The sequence below is a fragment of the Equus caballus genome, chromosome 17 (assembly GCF_041296265.1).
Source record: "Equus caballus isolate H_3958 breed thoroughbred chromosome 17, TB-T2T, whole genome shotgun sequence".
Taxonomy (NCBI): domain Eukaryota; kingdom Metazoa; phylum Chordata; class Mammalia; order Perissodactyla; family Equidae; genus Equus; species Equus caballus.
This window is the reverse complement of record NC_091700.1, coordinates 85,059,348-85,075,830: the sequence shown is the minus strand read 5'-3', so window position 1 is coordinate 85,075,830 and position 16,483 is coordinate 85,059,348. Positions and strand designations below refer to the sequence as shown.

At 36.5% G+C, this 16,483-nt stretch overlaps 1 protein-coding gene across 2 annotated transcripts in view; it reads right to left on the bottom strand.

Moving 5' to 3' along the window:
- Positions 1-6,112: 6,112 nt before the first annotated feature.
- The window catches only part of GPR180 (G protein-coupled receptor 180), a 28,346-nt gene continuing 17,975 nt past the window's right edge, over positions 6,113-16,483 (bottom strand). Inside the window, exons 6-9 of one of the 2 annotated variants that reach the window (XM_001916057.6) lie at positions 14,177-14,334; positions 11,142-11,333; positions 9,247-9,324; positions 6,113-8,263 (exon numbers count right to left, since the gene is read on the bottom strand). In XM_001916057.6, the coding sequence (XP_001916092.1) occupies positions 8,105-8,263; positions 9,247-9,324; positions 11,142-11,333; positions 14,177-14,334 (587 nt within the window). In that variant the 3' untranslated portion in view covers positions 6,113-8,104. Of the gene's footprint in view, positions 8,264-9,246; positions 9,325-10,183; positions 10,513-11,141; positions 11,334-14,176; positions 14,335-16,483 lie in introns of those variants that run through there. The other variant, XM_070240391.1, reaches the window with a different exon arrangement.

Below are 16,483 nucleotides of genomic sequence, written 5' to 3'. Positions count from 1 at the left end.
TTAACTTACCTATATCATTATATTTGAAGTGACTTTCTTGTAGAAAGCATATAGTTTGGACATTAAAAGAAAATCTATTCTGACAATCTTTGTCTTTTAATTGGCATATTTAGAACTTTTACATTTAATGTAATTATTGATGTGTTTGGATTTAAGTCTATAATTTTATTGTACATTTTCGACTACTTTTTCTGTTTCTTTCTGTTTTCAATTCCTCTGTTCCCCCTTTCCTCTCTTCTTTGGGGGTATTTGAACATTTTTTTAGTATTCCATTTTAGTTTTCCTATTGTATTTTTGGTAAAATATTTGTATAGTTTTTTTAAAACTATTTCTCTAGGCATTACAATATACATATTTAACTTGTCAAAGTCTACCTGGAACCACTTCATGTGGAATGTAGAAATCTTACTGCCATGTTACCAAAACTAATTAAGACTGTTCTGGAGATACCAGCAATAAGGGGGTAAAAATGAGAGGTAAAAAAGGGACAGGAGAGAATAAAAATGATCATTATATACAGATGACATGATTGCTTACCTATAAAATACAAGAAAACCAACTAGAAAATTATTCCAACTGTTAGAATTCAGTTAGGTGATGGGGAGAAAAATTAAAATACAGAAATCAACAGTCCTCATATGTAAAACAACAGCCACATGCTAAGATATAATGAAAGAAAACATTAAACTATCCAGGGGTATCAAGAAATGTACAAGATCCATATAAAGAAGTCCTTAAAAAGTGATTGATGAATATGTGCTTGCATTTAGGAAAGAGAAAGGTACTTAATATCATTTCTTGTATCACTATGGAAGCAACCAAAGGTTCAGACAGTTGATAATATGCTTGGCTAAGGAACCAAAAGGATGAGCTACCATCTGTGGGATTAACATCCAACATCTCCCTACATTGATAGGAAATTTAATTCATCCCACTAAAAATAGTAAACAGGATTTGTTTTTCTTTTGAAGTCAGAAAAATTGATTCTAAATTTCATATGAAAAAGTTGGCAGGAATAATCAGAAAAATTATGAAAAAGAAGAACACTAACAGGAAAATCTCCCTACCAGACCAAGGCATATTTTAAAGCTATAATAATTAAAACAGTGTGGTACTATATCATGAATCAACAGTTCATTGGAACAGGCTTAAAAGTCCAGAAATAGATTAGTAACAAATCAGTAAATAAGAGGTAGGTTACACAACATGTGATATTGTAATAAGTAGACGACCACCTGAAAAAAATTAAGTTGGATCCCTAGTTCATATTTTACAGTGAAATAAATTCCAAGTGGATCAAAACTTTACACATAAAAAATAAAACATAAAACTACTAGAAGAAAATATGGTGGATTTAAACATAATCTCAAAGAGGTAAGGCTATTCTACCTGTGACACAGGTAGAACACAAAAGCCATTAAAAAATACTGATAATTCCACTTGTATTAAAAAAAAATCTACAAACACACCTGAGCTTCGGTATCTGCAGTTTTTGTTGGAGTTTCATTTTAGACGTGATTGATTGAATCATTGGCCACAAGGTTGAACTTAATCCCCAGCCCCTCTTCCCTCCCAGGTCAGGCTGATATCACTGTGACTTAAAGCCTCAATCCTCTACTCACATGGTTTGTCTTTCTGGTGTGGCCAGCCCTCAGCCCTCATCCTGAGTCACCTGCAGTGGGGGAGGGGGGCCGGGGGCTGACAGAAGGGGGATGTTGAGAGGAGGGGAAAAGGGCCAGGCAAACTTTTTATTTCAAGGATTTAGGGGCTACCTGTAATGTAAACGCCTGGAAACCAACAATGTCCAGTAACAGAGGACTGATTTTAAAAAAATTAAAATAATCCATATAATGGAGTTCTATGCAATTGATGAATGGGACAACTCTGTAGGTAGAACACAGAATAAACTGCTGAATGTACAAAATAATCTGTATAGTGTGCTATAATCTGTATCTCATATCTATGTATATTTGTATATCCATGGAGCCACCTCTAGAAAACTAAACAAGAAATTGGTAACAGAGGTTCGATCAAGGGAAAGGAAACAAGTGGCTGGGAGTGGGACTGACTTTTTCACCCTTCTCAACCTTCTGATTTTTGTATAATGTGCACATGTTACCTGTTTAACAAATAAAATACTACAATGTATTTGCACATTTCTCTGAGGATACCGAACATAATTTATAATTTAATCTTTTGATTACTAAGGGCAGTTGTCATGAATCACATTGAACAAGAAAGCTCTAGGGGCGGGCCCGGTGGCACAGCAGTTAAGTGTGCACATTCTGCTTCTTGGTGGCCCGGGGTTTGCCTGTTTGGATCCAGGTGCAGACATGGCACTGCTTGGCAAAAGCCATGCTGTGGTAGGTGTCCCACATATAAAGTAGAGGAAGATGGGCATGGATGCTAGCTCAGGGCCAGTCTTCCTCAGCAAAAAGAGGAGGATTGGCAGTAGTTAGCTCAGGGCTAATCTTCCTCAAAAAAAAAAAAAAAAAAAAAAGCTCTGAGTCTATTGGGACCACAGGGCTGTTTTCACCCACACTGAATGACCCCAAGCTGCTATGATTTGAGTGTTGTCATTTTTAGTTCTTCTGTCTGCTCCCAGCTGCTTCTGACTACCCTCAACATTCCTTCCCCTAGCTGACTCAAACTTCTTTTAAATTGGTGCTTTTAGCTGTGGTGGGCTAAGAAATCAGACACGCGGTCCTAATACTGAACTATATAAAACAGAAGGAAACTGCCTCTCTGACAACTAGAGGAATCCTCTCATAATTGGTGAGTTTTAGAGGTTAGACTTTATAACAACTACTCAAGATATTTATACATTCTCAGTTCCATAATTGAACAAAGAACAGGCAAAGCATTATTGAAGTCACTGCGAGAGGTTCTACTATTTAATTAATGTTATATTGCTAAGCACATGGCTGGAACTCTTTTTTCAGAATTGCTTTCGCTCGTTCATTCAAAAATATTTTTGAGCATCTAATATGCACCAGGGAACGTTCTAGGTGCTGGGAATACGGCAGTGAACAATACAGACAATGGCCAAACAGCCCTAGAATTTACATTCTCACTGGGGAGAGAGGCAATGGGCAAAGATAAAGCAGTACGTACTATAAAGAGAAAATGGATAATGTGATAGAACGATTAGGATGGGGGAGCAGCATTAGACAGCATGGCTTAATAGTCAGCATCTGATCAGAAAAGGAGAAGCAGTAGGATTTAACACACACACACATCTTTAACATATAAAATAAGGGATTTCTTGTAGGGATTATAGGAGGCTGTTCCTTTTGTGTCTGGCATGTGGGAAGGGAAGACGGATGTGATGTGGGGGAAGCAAGGACACACTGGAGGCTGCCAGGATGAGCAGAACCCATGGAGCTGAGTGGAACTCGTGAGGATGGACTGGAACCCATGCCAGTCTCTCACTGCCTTCAAGCCTCCATCCTCAATGATGGGACTTTCCTGCAGAACCTGGCACCCTTCATCATGGAATAATACAGACACACCTGGCCCGGGAGTCAGAGAAGCTAAAGGAGGTGATCCAGCAGGAGCTGGCGTTCCTGTGGGCCTGGTCGTTGGCCCACAGACCAAGAACATGAGTCAGCAGATAAGCAACAACGTGGGTGAGCAGCAACAGTGCATGCCTTGCGTGGACCTTTCAATTATAAAAAGAATCTGGATCTGGCTACTTTACTTCTGCCTTATAAGTCTCGCACCAAACGTCTCTTGTGACACACACTATCGTGGAACTATGCAGGGAGAATTCTAGGAAGAATCTCCAGCTTAGCTAAATCGGCACCATATAAATTCACCACAGATGATCAGAGGTCTCTGAAAGACATTTGAGCTGAGAACGTGAAGGATGAGGAGGATTCAGCCACGCAACCATGCCAAGATTTGCAAGAGAATATTCCAGACAGAAGAAACAGCTAATGCAAAGGCTCTGAGGCAGTGACATAAATGAAGCATTTTTTGATGATGAGGCTGGGGTATGGTGAGAGGGGAAGTGGCACGAAATGAGATCAAAGACAGAGGCAGGGATCAGATTGTGTGGGGCCCTGTAGAATGTGGAAATGAGCATAGATCACTTTTTTCCTAAGTGCAGTGGGAAGCAACTAAAGAGCTTTTAACAGGGCAGTAGCAGTTTGATCTGATTTACATTTTTAACCTCTATTTTAAAATAATTTCAAACTTAAAATAAGGCATAGAGGTAGCACAAAGAACTCCATCATCCAGTTGATTTCCCTTTGCTTTGTGGAGAAAGGGCCACTTCCATCCTGGTATTCTATGTAAACGATGCCCCTAGAGCACAATGTTCACAATGCCCCTGGAATTGTGCAGAGAAGGCTGCCCAGCTATGGGAAGCAGCAGTATTACTTAGAGAACCACTGTAAGAGTTCAGGCTAGCAGGCTTCCACCCTAGTCTTCAGATCTCAAAAGAAAATCAATCTCATTATTTTAGTTTCAATTCACGAATTCATGTTGGAAAGAAAAACAGTATTATCTCTTCAGATCTGGTCTCAAATTGATTATCACATCGCTTCTCAAAAACAAACAAAAAACCTCAAAGATTTGACACCACGAAAGCTATTTAAAGAGACCGTTTCACAAATAATTTCAGATTTCCAGAGAACATACACAGCCTCCTAAGGGAAGCATGTTGAAGGGGCCAACGTTCACGTTGATGGACAAGTTCTAGTCTCATTATGTTAGCGTTGGCTTTAGACCAACTCAGACTTGGCTTACCTTCCTTGAGATCATGAAAACTGTTCCTAAAGCCAGCTCTTCTGCCTGGCTTCTCTCTCCCTGCTAACGATAAGGTCTGACTGAAAGCAAGGTTCAAATACTGAAGTGTGCTGAGGTACACACTTACAGACACGCACACTCGTTTCCGGTTCAGCACAATTCCAGGATTAATGTTAAAATCAACAGCCAGAATTAACTATGGATAGCCGTTCATTCTCACTAAAAACAGACATTCCTAATAGGTACTCATTGTTACCAAACCACGTTCGTTTTTGCCCGCCGCCCAGAAAGCCAAACACCGAGACGGCGAGATTACAGCAGAGTTTACTCACAAGGCAGCCATGTGAGGAAGTGAGAGCATGAGCCTCAAATTTGCTTCCCTGAAAACAGGGACTCAGGGATATTTATGGGATGGGGGCAAAGTGGTCTGAAACGTGGAGAGAGGTGATTGGAGGTGAGGCGGTGAGGTAATTGATGATCTGCGCAAGCGTAGTCAGACTTCACGCCTCTTCATAGGACCCATGTTCACAAAATGGCAGCATTAGCATGATCTGAGGGTGGAGGTTTTAGCCTCTTGATGTCACCAAAGGTCGCCTACCAGACATCTCCACAGGCCCAGTTGATAAGCTGGTGGTCTCAACTGGCCTGAAGTGGACAAGGAGTTCTAATTCCTGAAAAATAGCTCAAACACCCATTACCGTGGTGACGCAGGCTCCAGGGAGATGTTCTCTCTAGGAGCCTAGTGGGAGTCAGAGAGCATATTGCCTAAGCAGCACAGTTAACAAGAGACAGGTTAAGCAGCTAAAGGCTATAATCAGTAATCGCAAAAAGGAAAAAGCTTTAGTTCTTAGCTACTTAATCATGGCTAACTCCTTGCCGGCTTCATCATTAAGTCATGAGGGGAGAGGAGACAAATGAAAGAGAAGTCAGGGGACTTGAGGGGAATCAGAGTCTCTCTCGCCCTCAGTTAAGGGGGCCTGGTCTGTGTGACAGAGCTAGGGGGTGGGTGTGAAGGGCCTGATGCACAGGAGGCACTCAGGTAGGCAGGAGCTAACATTAGCCATGGCGATGGAAATAAACATCTTCTATACTTTCGTAAGTGAAGAAGTAAAACGCTTCTGGAGGGGGAAAAGAAAAAAGCTCTGGACAGACCATTCATCTTTTTAAAGAAAAAAAGTAACAACAGATTTTTAAAAAAGCATTATCTAACAGAGAAAGAAAAGTAGAAAAGTTTTGATCTTTAATTAGAGTTCGCAGTATACACTTATCTTTCTGTAGTCTGTGGTGACAAATCTCCAGGTAAACATTCAGAAAGAGAAAAAGAGGGATGCTGTGTCATGACTTAAGTATAAACTTGAGCTCTGATTACTAAACTTTATTAACAACTGTTTTACACATTAACAACTGTTTTCCTTCATTTAACAATGGCTCTTGAATAACAAAATAAATTATCAGCAAATTCAACCATAAATTAAAAAACAAAGTAAAAACAAAACCTGGTAAAGTCTCAAAAATGCAAGCACAGTAATATTTGTCATATATGTTAATTACAGTTTCTATGTTCTTTGTTTAAGGTAACACAAAGATGATTCCTTTCCCATTGTCGCAAGTTCACAACATTTATGAAAAGGCTTTTTTCACTTTTTTCTTTCAGCTTAACTGCACCTCAGTTGCACCACAGACAATAACTGGGGTTATTATTGAGATGTGGTAAAAAGAAAGGTCATGACCACTCGGCAGACCATGTAAACCTAAAATATCCCTCAGACTTTCGAGTCACAACCTGTGGCTCTCATTTATTAAATAATTTACAAAGAACTGTGAGAGATGACGTAATGAGCAGGCTGAACTCTGTCGCTCTGTCATTCTGCTAGCCACAAACACGTACATTTTGCCTTTAAAATGAAGCAGAATACTATTCATTTCCCATGAGACTAGGTGTAAGGGAAGAAACAAAGAGGAAGCCACAGATATTTTTAAGCTGTGCTACATTATTTTAACTATTTAATTAAAAAGTTTAATTGCCAGATCAGTGTACCATTTCTTGCGTAAACATGTAATACCTTTGAAAGCAGATAAAAAAAATATTTTTTAAATAAGCCAGAGGTAAAAACGAAAAGGTCTAAACAACTGGACAAACAGGAACAAAATAATTACTAATCAGAGACTATTAATTGGAATACTCATTTTATACAGCAGGTACTGACAACCACTTAGCAATTCTTTAAATAGGCACTTCATAGAGTATTTTTTACCTAGCGTACTCAATACTGGGGCATCACATACACAAAAAATATGGCTTTATTACAAAGGATTCAAGATGGCAACTACTTAGAATCCAGTGCCAACACGGATTATAACAAATCCAGTGAGTATTTTGTTTTTCAATTATTCATAGAAAATTTAATCCTGATTAAGTATCCTTGGGCAGGAATTCATGGGTAGTTGATGACTGAAACCAATATTTATGTGAAATGCTTCTGTTAATTTAATCTGTGTATACGGCTTAATTATGATTGGGGATTCAGTGTAAGAGAAATGAATTATATCAGGATTAAAATTTTAGTACCATATCACATAGTACTTTTTCCTTCTTTCTTTTTAAACATGTAAACCTGCTTTCCCTTCACCTAAGTGCTCAGGATTTTAAAACCCTTTGTCCTTACAGCCCACGTAATGTGTCTAAGTTGTATTTGTCATAGAATATCCGTCAAAAACCCTCTGCTAATCAAGCTAAGACCTGAACTAGAGCCAAAGGTGATAGAAGAAAGTGGAGAATAACCCCACCCACAAATAAACAAAGGCTTATTCATTGAACCACGAATATATTTTATATTCATTTTCTGAAATAATTTCATTTGCAATTCTTTTACACTCCAATATAAAATGCATTTCCTTACAGCATAAAAGGAAGCAGTTTTTAATCAGTGTACTACACTGATTTCATAACTGGACTTAGTTTAGATATGTATAAGCAGTAATCATTTAACTGATTACTTTTTATAAGACTATCAAACCTGAGTTACCATTGATATAAGATGAGGCATTCTAACTGGTGAATCACTTACCAAAATATCATATAATTCTTTTTAATCTTTATTTCCATATGGAAATTGCATAAAACACCTTATAACAACACTCTTTCTTGAAAGTTTATTAAGTTTATTTCAAAACATTTCATTTATAACCTTTTTCAGTTTTGATACTGCTTAAATGCAGTTGTATAAATAACATGCTCTGTTTTCTCTGTTCAATTTTTCATACGAAAAGTATGAAAAAAAAAGTCACTGTATTTGGATCCTTATTGCACTCTGTTCAATAGATTCACTTTTCCTTTAGAGAAAATCAAGTATCAGAAGTGAGGCCGACTTTTGTGTCCAGATGATATGGTCAGTGGTAGTGTTACAGAGGAAAGCGAAGAAACTTCCCAGTATAGACTGTGGGATAGAAAGAGTCTGTAGAGAATAACCATGGAAATAGACTGGCAAAGGATGACACCTATTGTAATAACCTGAAAAGAAAAGAAAGGGAATGCTTTTATTACATGCAGAAACAGAGAAATTATATTCAATTTATCATGAACTTACATATTTTATATAAACATATATCTGTTATATAACTACTCTATCCTCCACATTTACCATGGGTGCATTTTATCAAAGAAATTTTCAATAGGACTAATGTTCAGAACTGTAATTGTTCAAAGGCAAAATTCCTTTAAGCGTCAGTTTACAGATGCCACAATAAGACATAAAAGAATAATTTGCTAAACCACTCTTTCCTCAGGGTGCACACACTACAGAAAGTAATAAGAAAAATCAGGTTCCTGGCCAATCTAGTAACAGGAATAAACCATGCCCCTACCTGAATCTTGAAGAGAATTCTAAAGGCCCCTTCGAAAATTCTCGTCGCTTCTCTATTTTTGTAGACTAGCTTCCTATCTATGTACCCACTATAAATACCTCAGGCCCAACATTCATTGGTGTGTTCAAGCACATACTGCACTGCTTGGAAAGGGCTCCTGGCAGAACTCCCCTTTGAAATGATGGAGCTGTTCACCAAAGAAGGTAGGTATCAACGCACACAGAATGTGGCAGACTCGAGCGTGGCTCCAGTCTGTAGCCTGTTGGAGCAACTAGACCAATTTTTACAAATCTATCTTAATTTTTACAATTACGTAGCAAAACATTTTAATAATTTTTTCTTAACAAAAAGATGTGTTACAAATTCTCTATTTATAAAACAGTATTATGAAATTGGCTAAAATAAGAATAACAAAAGCTATTTTCCATCATTTTGCTTAAAAACTAAACTTAAAATTTTTCTTTTGTATTTTAAACTTCTAATTTATATAATTACTGTTTCAATATTTTGTTTCAAAGTTTTATTTTAAAGAACTCAAGAAACCTCTGAATGAATAAACAGGTCTTTCTTTCTTTAATAATTTCCCAATACAGACTACAAAAAGCTATTTTAATCATGTATATTACTTACCTTATCTCTTTGGTATTCACTAAAAATGACAGAAATGCATACAAGAACTGGATGGCATAGAAACCACAAGATACAGCCCTGAAATGAATGAAAATAAGTCAAGTAAGTGCAGCTATATCTTTACTTTCACAATATACCACATAAAAAACATTTCTAGTATATTTAGGAGGTCTTGATTGATCTCAATTGGCTTTTAGAGTAGAACTTGCAACAAAATGCAGAAATACATTTGCTGTGGCTGTGACATTAACATTTTGTTTCTAATTAAATGGGTATATTCTGGAGTATTTAAAATCTTAAATCTTTTTATGTACACACATTTTGATACAGTACAAATACATTAATATAAGTAACAAATAAATAATTGAGAAAAGGTATAAATGTATATTTCTGAAAAAATTAAAAATGTACATTCACGTTTACACGTAGATACACAAAGAAATTCTGTAAGAATACACAAAAACTGATTAATAGTGGTTACCTGTTTGAGGGTTAGCACAGAAGAGAGTGGAAGTCGGAGAGTAAGAATGGGAAACTTTTTAACACTATACTTTTCAAATATCTCTTTTATATTTTTCCTGGAACCATGGTAACATATTCTCTTTTCCAAAATTAAATTTGAAATAAAATAAGTTAATAAATAGTAGCTGTTGAGATGCTTAGTATATTGAAGACACAGGCAAAAAAAAAGACGTAGAAAAATGTGTTTAGCATGCACTATTCATATAAAAATGGAGGGAAATATGTAGGCATATATATTAAAAATTATCTGGAAGGAGAAATTAGGAATTAGTAGCAGCAATTACGAGTAGGTGATAACTGAGTAGACGGGAGAGAGGTAAGAAACAAGTTTTGCTATTCTTTAAACATTTTTGGATGTATGAACCTATTCAAAAGTTCAATTAAAACACATAATTTTTTTTAAGTTCAAGAAAAAAGTTTGGTATTGTTTTAAACATAAAAGAAAAAATTTAGTTTCTAAACACCTTCAATATATACTAACTTTTCAAACAATAAGCACTACTGTCCCTGGGAAAAGTTCAAGAGCAAAACAGTATTTTCTTGCCTGTTTGGGACTCAGAAGCCTGAGGGGTTCCCAGGGCTGCAGCTCCGACAAGCTGCACAGCAGGAGTAAAGGAGGCATTGGGCCCCGCTTCCACAGTGGCCGTGGACCGCTCGGACAGCCAGGGACGAGGGGGCGCTGACTGAACAGCTTATCAGAACACTGTGTTGAGTTGTCAAGATGAAGGGGTATGAACTCTCAATCTGACGGAAAAACAGAACCTTCTAGGGAGGGAGGCTCCCGATTTTCCCCTTTATTAAATGGGTATGGTACAGAAAAACTCAAATTTGTTTTTAGATCTCACTAGCATAAGAAGGACATAGAGGGGGGAACAAAGTGAACATGATCTCATATGGATGCGGGGAAATGCTGGAGCATAAGATGTACTCAGCCTTCCGGTCCATCTGCTTATGCTGAAGGATAGCTCCTCACAGTGCGTTAAAGAACATTACATAATTCTGAGAGGAAAATTCCAAAGTCAATTAATAACTGTTTTGAGAAATGCATACCATATTCTAATTCAAAAAAATTCTTAAATTCTGATACTACAGAAAAAAACGTAACATCCCTATTGATAAAGAAATTATGAGCCAGGCAAAATTGACCTGCCAAAGATTATATGGAAACAACTATTCCACGGGTTCTGTAAAATGGGGATAATATCTACGTCTCACAGGTTGCAAAGATTAAACTAACTGAAGCACATAAAGGGCTTACAGTAGTACCTGGAGCATAATAAAATTTAATAAACGTTAGTACGTGGTGGCTTATTAACTCCTAAAGAAGCAGAACTAAGCTGATCAGAAGAAGCCGTTTTCTAACCCAGCCGTACCTTGGCAAACGTGATGTAGAACTCCCTTTTCAGAGTACTTCGTTCCGCCGTGACGATCTGGTAGAGTCCGCAGCCTAATGACAATGCCAGGCAGATTCTTAAAATGATCAGGAGGACCCCGGCTAAGTTGTGGTGCGAATGGTAGCTGTGAGGACTGGCATCTTCAAACTGTTCCCAAAGTAGCAAAATACTCTGCAAAAAACATATTACGTTTAGAGAAAAAAAAACCCATACCTACTTACAACAAAGTACTTTTTTCAACTCTTACACATCCCCTTAAACAGTATATGGACATTCCTAAGAGGTTCTAGGATTGATCAGACTCTAAAGGCTGTCAAGCAACAGAACACAGGCAGTGTTCCCCTCGCTGACACCCTAAGCTAGAGAAAAGGGGTTCTTATCAAATGAGACGACAGGCAAAAGACAAAAAATGCCACTGCTACCACAATTCAAGTAAGACAGCTCGAAGGATGAAAATCAGTTGAAATGGTTAAGAGAATAAATATAAACTTTCTTCCAAATCATCTTTCTTACTTCAACCCCTTATTAGGAATCAAACTGTTCTGCATGCAAACCCATGTCTCAGGATAACTTTGAAATATCTCATTATCTTTTGTAATCCAGACAGTAAGTCAAAATTGTTGATTTCAGACCACCCTTGTTCCATAGTAACCTCCCTGGGTGAAGGAGAGGATATTTTTAATATTTACTATAAGCCCCCAGGGCATGGTTATCTCTCTTTGCTTGTTTGCTGACCTCTTCTCCCATGTTGTTACTGCAACAGAAGAAAGCTCAGCAAGTTCCACATTGAGCTGTTCTGTTTATTGCTATTCAGTAGAAGTCAGTGTCCACGTCCCCTCCACCTCTACCAAACACCAATCCCCTAAATTACTGCAATGTTTTTACCATCACATGTCAGTATCCCTCTGCTTTTCCTTCATCTGCCAACTCAGCCCTCAGAATTGAGTCTTCAGTGGTTTCCAAAGAATTTAGAACAAAACTCAATTATTAAATCCAATTCTCAGGCTCTATGGGGTTTACCAGAAATCTCTTCCTTTTCTCATCCTCAAATCTTCTACTCTAATTTTACTCCTACTATCATTCTTGATAGGTGAACTCCTTGTCATCCTGTACACATGAATTTCCTTCTTACGTTGACTATATATACATTTTTTTAAAGGTATGCTTTTTGGTGAGGCATATTGGCCCTGAGCTAACATCTGCTGCAAATTTTCCTCTTTTATTTTGTTTTTTTTCTCCCCACAGCCCCAGTACATAGTTGTATATCCTAGTTGTAAGTCATTCTAGTTCTTCTATGTAGGATGCTGCCACAGCATGGCTTGATGAGCAGTGTGTAGGTCCGTGCCCAAGATCCGAACCAGCAAACCCCGGGCCGCTGAAGCAGAGCACACAAACTTAACCACTCAGCCACACGGCCAGCCCCCTTAGGCTGAATATTTGCTCTCTATTACTGAAAGTGTTATTCCTCCACTCCACCAAATTACATTTGATTTCCTAACCTACGTGTCTAAACTTAACTTCTACAACATACAAGTACTATTACAGAACTACCATATCCTGGTATCTATGTGAGGTGATGGATGTGTTAACTAGCTTGATTGTGGTAATCATTTCACCATGTACACATATATCAAAACATCAAGTTGTACACCTTAAACATACACAATTTCTATTTGTCAATTATATCTGAATAAAGCCAAAAAAAAGAGAACTGCCATTTCTCGTGATTCATATTTTTACAGATTCGAATTCTCATATTTTCACATACTTATGCTAATGTGACCTGTGGAATATCTATGTGTATTTAGTAGTCTCTGGGTGCCTGTTTCATTCACCTTGTTTGGGCTGTTGTTGATAACCAGAGCCACGACTAATGTATTCTTTATAAATGCTCACATAAACTTTAGAGTAGTGCCATAATCTCAATTCTCAATTTGTATTTGTCTATGAAAATGAATTAAAATTACAATGAAAATTCAATTTTTAAAAAAGCCATTAATTGAAAAATGAGAATCCAACCTGATATTAACACTACTCTCCATAAGTCCTGAATCAAAAATACTAAGCTGGAAGAATCTTGCCCTTATTTTAATCACTTGTAATTCAGTTCTCATTAGCCCTCCCTTCCTGGCATTATCTCCTTTCTAAATAGCCCACCTGTGATATGGTCTCTTTCTCAGATCAATCATCTATATTCAGTACACCCACTTCACTCACCACCTACTGCATGAAATAAACACGAGGGCTACAGAGATGAAGAAAGCATAGGCCATGGCCTTCACTGATGGATTTTCCAACTTATTTAATGCATTAAGACTTAGATTATAATGTCCTTTACAGAGCTCAGGTAAATATTTCACTTTCATCTATAGCTAATGATGGTCACAAACTCAGTATAAATTTTTATGTTTATACCTTTCTTCTTAGTTTTTATAAATCCACTGCAATAGGCATATGGAGATCCTAGAATAACATCAGTATTATTGCTATCGAGGAAAACAAAAAGAAAAGGCATAGAAGACCTTTCAAAAAGGCAAAATTTGTTTTTGTATTTGTTTTCAAAAGCTAGATCCCATTCTTTTTTATTCTATATTTTGCTTTTTCATTGATCTCAGGTATTCACCAGAATTCTTTCATGTATATAGTAGCAGAACTGGACCTAAAGATTCTTGCCAATGGGTAAATCTCAAATTCATTGATTCACTCATTTAATGTTGAGTACTTACTATGTGTTAGAAAATATGAAAGAAAGCTATTAAGTAGGAAATGAGAATCTAACCTAATATTAAACATAGCTTTAAAAAGGTCAAATTCAGGTAAATAATTAAATTTTGCAATCTACATATACCACCACTCAGAAGATTAAGAGGTTATCTGATCTACCACTCTTTAAACTCATACTTTAAAATGACACAAACTCCTCATGGATCCCAGGTTTCCATTTTGAAAGGAGGTATGTTCAAGTCTGCATTTCTGAATATTGCAAAGCAGAAGTATTGAGTATCAACCCTCACCTGTGTGATGACAATGAACACAGCAATGCCAGTGGATGCAGGAGTAGAATCCCATTGGAGAGGTCTGCTTTGAGACTTCTTCATTCTGACTATTGTCCAACCCATGCATAGACTCAGAAGCAGGTATAACATTTGAATTTGGGAAGCGATGTCAAAAACTAATGGGAAATGAAAACGAAAGTCAGCCAAATTTTCATAATACAAATATGGTCCTTTTTGGGTGAAGAATATAATTTTTTAACCACAAAAAGATAAGCACTTTCAAAGAGAAGCTGATGAAATTTAATAAGAGATATTCATGTATAAGTCTAAAGAATTAAAATTTTGCCATTAAATTCATAAACATTTAAGAAAATAGTTAAAATGACAATACTCCTATAAATATATAAACGTACATATATATGCTCCCATATCATATATTTATTAAGGTCAACTTTAAACCTCTTTGCATTTCCCACTTTTCTTAACTTTTCTAACTACATAATCCTGTTCTCTATAACTCACTGCTTATTAAAATAAATGAATTTTAAATATAATTTCTGCCATGTAGAGAATACTAGTGCTTTATTTCTGGGTCATTGATTTTTTTTTGATGGCTGAACTATACAATGTAAATTTATTTTCTAAAACTGTTAATAAGAAATAGCATGACAATAAAAACGCATAGCTGCTGTAACATCCAATTATGTTGCCTTTAGTGTCAGGGTCCCGAGGACAAATGAAATGCTCTATGCATTAGTGTGATGTGCCACCAGGTGGCCATCGCTTACACTGCAGGAGAAGCCCGCTACTTTCACAAGGATGCAACAAAACCACCTTCATGCAGTTCAGTAACACAAAAATACAACCACCTATAAATACTTCAAGTTCCATGCATATTTATCTTAGAAGCTAGTATTTATTGATTTTTTAAAAAAAGATTATCACTTTCTCATCAAAGTGTATTTTCATGTAGATTTTGGAATAAATATATGATCGCAATTTAACACAGTAAAGCTTTCCTCAAATTGACATCCATAACTTTGATGTCTACAATTTTTACTTCTTTTATACAAAGATATTTTTGGAGAAACAGATAAAACTACCTATGGTATAATCTTTAGATTTAAAAGTTACAAGCCAAAAATCTATTAATAATATACCTTTTCAGATATATTTTGACATATTTTTCCTCAGACTCCCATAAAAATTGAAACTGGATACTTTACATTTATGCTTATATATGTGTAATAGCGAACTCTCATAATAAACTGTCACTACGTTGGAATGACATAAAATGTCACGGACTTTCAGATCAAGCACAATTTTCTTTCATCATAGATTTTAAATGACTGTGACACCAATTATTTTTATTAAACATTTCACAAACACATATTCAATTACTTAAAGAAGTTAGCCAAGGGAATATTCCCACATAAGTTGCTAATTAGCAAAAACAAATACTGGGAGGAAAAAGATCCCTTATTTTCTAGCTTATTTCTTTATAAACCAAGTAAAGCAGATACTGATAGACTACCATAACTGTGAGGATAGGTAGAACACTGCTTATCTGTTGCTGAAAAATAACTAATTGTAGATAAAATACACAGAACACACAAAAATCCCATTCTGTGGGATTTGATTAAAAATCCTGAAATTTTAATCATTTAACCAAACCTGTTGTCAGAACTACCAAAATTAGCAACATTGATTTACTGTAGTTTTTAAAAAAAGACTTTTGCTTGCAAAGCTCCAGTGAAGATGCCAGACAGCCTAAAACACCGTTTTGTATATAGCAGACAGCCACATAAATGCAAAATTCCTTGACTGTAGTGGAGCTCGCCACCGATGGGCTTCTATGTGCTTTGCCTCTTTGGACCTCAATTTCCTCCTCTAAAATGCATATCCTAAATTATTTCTAAGGTTCTGTCCAGCTTTAGAATTATATGGTTCTATTAAATATCCTGAGTCACCTATGAGAAAAGACTGGGAGAAATCAGGGCTCCAGATAATGTTCAAAAAGGAGAAAGCAACTCTTGTTCATGCCCGAGAGGTGACTAGTACATGTCCTCTTCACTAGGAAAATGAAAGGTTCTAGAAGTTTAGAATCTTAAAATAGGCAGCAAGATCAGGATAAGTGGGTCCTAAGATGATTACAGAAATTACCATAAGCTATCCTAATAAAGAATGATGAGACTAGAAGAGAAATACAGAAATGTAAGGAAAAGAAAATTCTGGAATTGTTTCATATTCAGAAGCTGCTTTTTTAGAGCAAATCTTAACTATTTTCCAGAATTGAGAATAGCATATGACCTGATTTTCTTTAAA